At 42.4% G+C, this 4,047-nt stretch overlaps 1 protein-coding gene across 1 annotated transcript; it reads left to right on the top strand.

Annotated features, from left to right (window-relative positions):
• Positions 1-587: 587 nt before the first annotated feature.
• Positions 588-3,224, top strand: LOC122749771 (protein canopy homolog 2-like). Its single transcript, XM_043996291.1, has 2 exons — positions 588-643; positions 2,858-3,224. The coding sequence occupies exons 1-2, from the start codon at positions 588-590 to the stop codon at positions 3,222-3,224; spliced, it is 423 nt and encodes a 140-aa protein (XP_043852226.1).
• Positions 3,225-4,047: the final 823 nt, after the last annotated feature.

The raw sequence follows: 4,047 nt of genomic DNA on the forward strand, positions 1-4,047 counted from the left end.
ACAGGAGAGGAAAACTCAGCTCAGAGGAAACAAAAGTTCCTTGGAATAGTATGCTCATCTAGATGTCTGGTTTATATCTATTCCCTTTCTTACCTCCTTTTCCAATGCAAAAAGGAAGTTCAGAATACCAAGCCAATGTAATAGCTTCTCCCCTGACAGTTACATTAAAGAATGAGCTTTTGCAGGGTTCCTTTCTAATCTATGCTCTGTCCCAATCTCCTTCTGTATATGGGAAGGATAGGGAACATAGCAGGATGTGGAAAAAGCCTGCCTCTGAAGATTCTTGTATCCACCAGATTATCAAAGTAACTCCCCATGTTGGGCACAGGCTGCTAAGAATTTTATGAATGATCTTTATCTATGTGTGAATTTGGGTAGGAATAAGAATTTAGTAGTTGAAATATATGAAATATTGGTTTATGATTTTTATATCTAAGAAGATGGATGAGAGGCTGATAGGGGAGGATAGAATCTGAGCCAGAAGAAACCATAAAAGGAACCTCTACTCCAATCTGCCTCATTTACAGGCATAAGCATGTTAAATGATGTCATCAGTCCTCTTCAAGTATAAAGGATGAAAGATCAACATGGATGATGATGGTGGTGGTGATGGTGATGATGACGACTTGACCATGATCATACAGTCAGTTCCAGCATTAGGACTAGAACCTAGTTTTCTTGACTTCTAAGCCAGAACTCTTTCCTTGGACTAGAACCTAGGTTTCTTGACTTCTAAGCCAGAACTCTTTCCTTTAAGTAATTTTCCAAACTTTCTTTTTTCAAGTCTCCTATGGCTCACCATTCTGAATTTCTCTCAGATGAGGACCTTGCTCCTTCATTTATGAAGAAAGTTAAAGCCATTTGTGCCTCCCTCCTCTCTCTTTCCCTTCATCTCAAAACCATTTGACATTATCTCCCATTCTCTTCCCTTTTGCCCTAGTTTCTGACAGAGGCGGTCCCTTTCCTTGCTGAAGCAAATCCCTTCTACATCTGCCTTTGATTCCACATCCTCTGTCTTCTCCAGCATATTGTAACCTCAATAATCTTTTTCTATCTTTTATTCCCTCCCCACCCACTCTGACCTTTGACATCTTCCTGCAGCCATCAAACTTGACCAAGTTCTCCCCATTCTTTAAAAATAAACAAACAAGCAAACAACAGCAATACCAAAACATTCATTCCCCTCAAGCTATGGTACTATAATTCTCATTTCCTTTTTGCAGCAAAAGGCTGAGAAAAAAAAGTTACCCATAATCGATGCTTCCTCTTTCTCTCCTCAATCCTTTACAATTTGGTTTCCAATCTGATATCACTCAACTGAAACTGCTCTCTCCAAAGTTACCAAAAATCCCTTAATTGCCAAACCTATTGGCCTTTTCCAGTCCTCATTCTTTTCAATCTGTTACCTTGGATACTGTTGGCCACACCTTTCTCTGAGATATACCCTCCTCTCCTGGTTTTCACAACTCTATTCTCTCCTGGTTCCTGCTCAGTCTCCTTGGATGTTTCCCTAGAGAGGGCCAACTTCTATCAAGGGCCATGTGTTGTGAGGGGTGTGTTTTTGTGTGCCTTGAAGGAAGGCAGGAGACATCCTCTAGTCTCTTTTCCTACCACTTTTCTTTCTTTTTTCTTTTCTTTTCCTCTTCCTTCCTTTTCTTTTCTTTTCTTTTCTTTTTTGCAGGGCAATGAGGGTTAAGTGGCTTGACCAGGGTCACACAGCTAGTAAGTTTCAAGCATCTGAGGCCAGATTTGAACTCAGGTCCACCTGAATCCAGGGCTGGTACTTTATCCACTGCACCACCTAGCTGCCCCATTTCCCCCACTTTTCTCTGAGGGAGACTGATTCTTGTCAGGAAGGGAAGCAGGAGGTTGGGGCCAATGGCTACTCTGCTTTCCTCAGAGAGATAGGGTATTGGGTTAAAATTATTTGTGTCTGCACCCCTAAATATTGTTATTTTAGGGGACGTAATTTTCATTTTTTAGCTAACTTTTGATTACTGTTCATTACTGGGGAAGAGGATGACCCCAAGCTTTATATCCAAGGCTTACCACCAAATGCCAGTTCCACTATGAACAGTAAATAGAAAAGAAATCAATTTATCCTAACCATAGCAAACCAGAAATCAGAGGAAGTATAAATCATTTATTTCATTTTTTCCAGTTACATGTAAGGGTAGTTTTCAACATTCATTTTCATAGGATTTAGAGTTCCAAATTTTTCTCCCTCCCTCCTTTTCCTCCCCCCTCCACAAGATCACAACCAGGTTATATATGTACAATCCACAAAAACACAAAAGTGTTCTTTTTATCAGTTCTTTCTATGGGGGTGCATAGTAAGCTTCATCATTAGTTCCTTGGGATTGTCTTGGATCATTGCATTGCTGAGAGTAGTTAAGTCATTCACAATTGCTCATTAAACAATACTGCTGTCACTATGCCCAGTGTCCTCCCAGCTCTGTTCACTTCACTATACTTCAATGTTCATTAGTCTTTCTAGGTTTTTCGGGGATCATCATGTTTGTCATTTCCTGTAGCACAAGACCATTCCATATAGCACAGCTTTTTCCATCATTTCTCAATTGATGGCCATTCCCTCGATTCTCAATTCTTAGCCTCCACCAAGAGTTGCTATAAATATTTTTTGTACAATTTTCCCCCTTTGCTCTTTTTCATGATTACTATTATTAACTGTTTCCCTTCCATCCTATTCCCTCTCCCATGATATTTATTCTATTATCCATCTTCTTTCATCCTATCACTCTTCAAAAGGGATTTACTGATGCTGCAAGCCCCGGGGCTGTGGCATCCCTGTGTGCCAGGAGGCTGCCCCCCCCAGTGGATGGGCCTCATGTTGCAGGGCTCTTGTGGATGAGCTAGAGTGGGAAATTGCCCAAGTAGACCCCAAGAAGACCATCCAGATGGGGTCCTTTCATATCAACCCTGATAGCAGCCAGTCATTTGTGGAGGTGTCTTATGCCCGCTCAGAAGCCCACTTGACAAAACTGCTGGAACAGGTTTGTGAGCAAATGAAGGAATATGGGGAACAGGCTGACTCTACCACTCATCGAAAGAATTACATCCGGGTAGTGAGCCAGGACAAGAGAACTAATGAGCTGGACATGGAGGGCATTCAAATTGATGGAGACGTCAGAGCCAGCCTCAAGTTTGCATGTGAGAGCATTGTAGAAGAATATGAGGATGAGCTCATTGAGTTCTTCTCCTGAGAGACTGACGATGTCAAAGACTGACTCTGTAGCAAAGGTACAGATTTGTGTGACCACGCCCCACACATATCTCATGATGAGCTGTGACCTGATGGAGCATTCCTTAACTCAGACCTGATGGACCACCCCCCACCAAAGAGGGGAAAAGGGGCTTCAATGTCTTTTATATGATGTTTTTACTAAAATGAACCCCCCAAAAAGGAAGAAAAGAAAACAAAAAAACAAAAGGGATTGGCTTCTGTCTGTCCCCTCCCCCACTCTGCCCTTCCTTCTTTTGCCCCTCTCTCTTTATCCCCTTCCCCTCCTATTTTCCTGCAGGGTTAGAGAGATTATTCCACCCAATTGAATGTGTACATTATTCCCTCCTTGAGCCAATTCTAATGAGATTGAGGTCTTTGAGCCAATTCTGATGAGTGTTAGGCTCATTTACTGCCCAGATTAAATAGATTACTCCACCCAATTGGGTATGTGTGTTAGTCCCTCCTTGAGGCAGCTCTGATGAGTTTAAGGTCTTTGAGCCTTTTCTGATGAGTGTAAAATTCATTTACCGCCCTGCTCCTCTCCCATCTCTTCTCCCACTCTTTTCCTGTTTCTTTCATGTAGGATTTTACCTCTGCCCTTCCCCCTCCCCCAGTGCATTCCCTTCACCCCTCAATTTAACCTTAAAGATGGCATCATCTAGCTAGGTGATATAGTGGACAAAGCATCACCCCTGGACTCAGGGGGATCCCAGCCAAAACCTGGCCTCAGACACAAGACAGTCACCCACTGTACGACCCCAGGTATGTCCCCCAGCTCCAATTTTTTATGGTTGTATTTGAAA

This window comes from Dromiciops gliroides, chromosome 1, assembly GCF_019393635.1.
Source record: "Dromiciops gliroides isolate mDroGli1 chromosome 1, mDroGli1.pri, whole genome shotgun sequence".
NCBI lineage: Eukaryota > Metazoa > Chordata > Mammalia > Microbiotheria > Microbiotheriidae > Dromiciops > Dromiciops gliroides.

What these genes read in the sequence shown, in the direction of transcription:
- LOC122749771 (XM_043996291.1), top strand. Translation starts at nt 588, where the DNA reads ATGGATGATGATGGTGGTGGTGATGGTGATGATGACGACTTGACCATG. An exon ending in GACTTGACCATGATCATACA is followed by an intron (nt 644 to 2,857) that starts GTCAGTTCCAGC and finishes CTCATGTTGCAG; the next exon opens with GGCTCTTGTGGATGAGCTAG.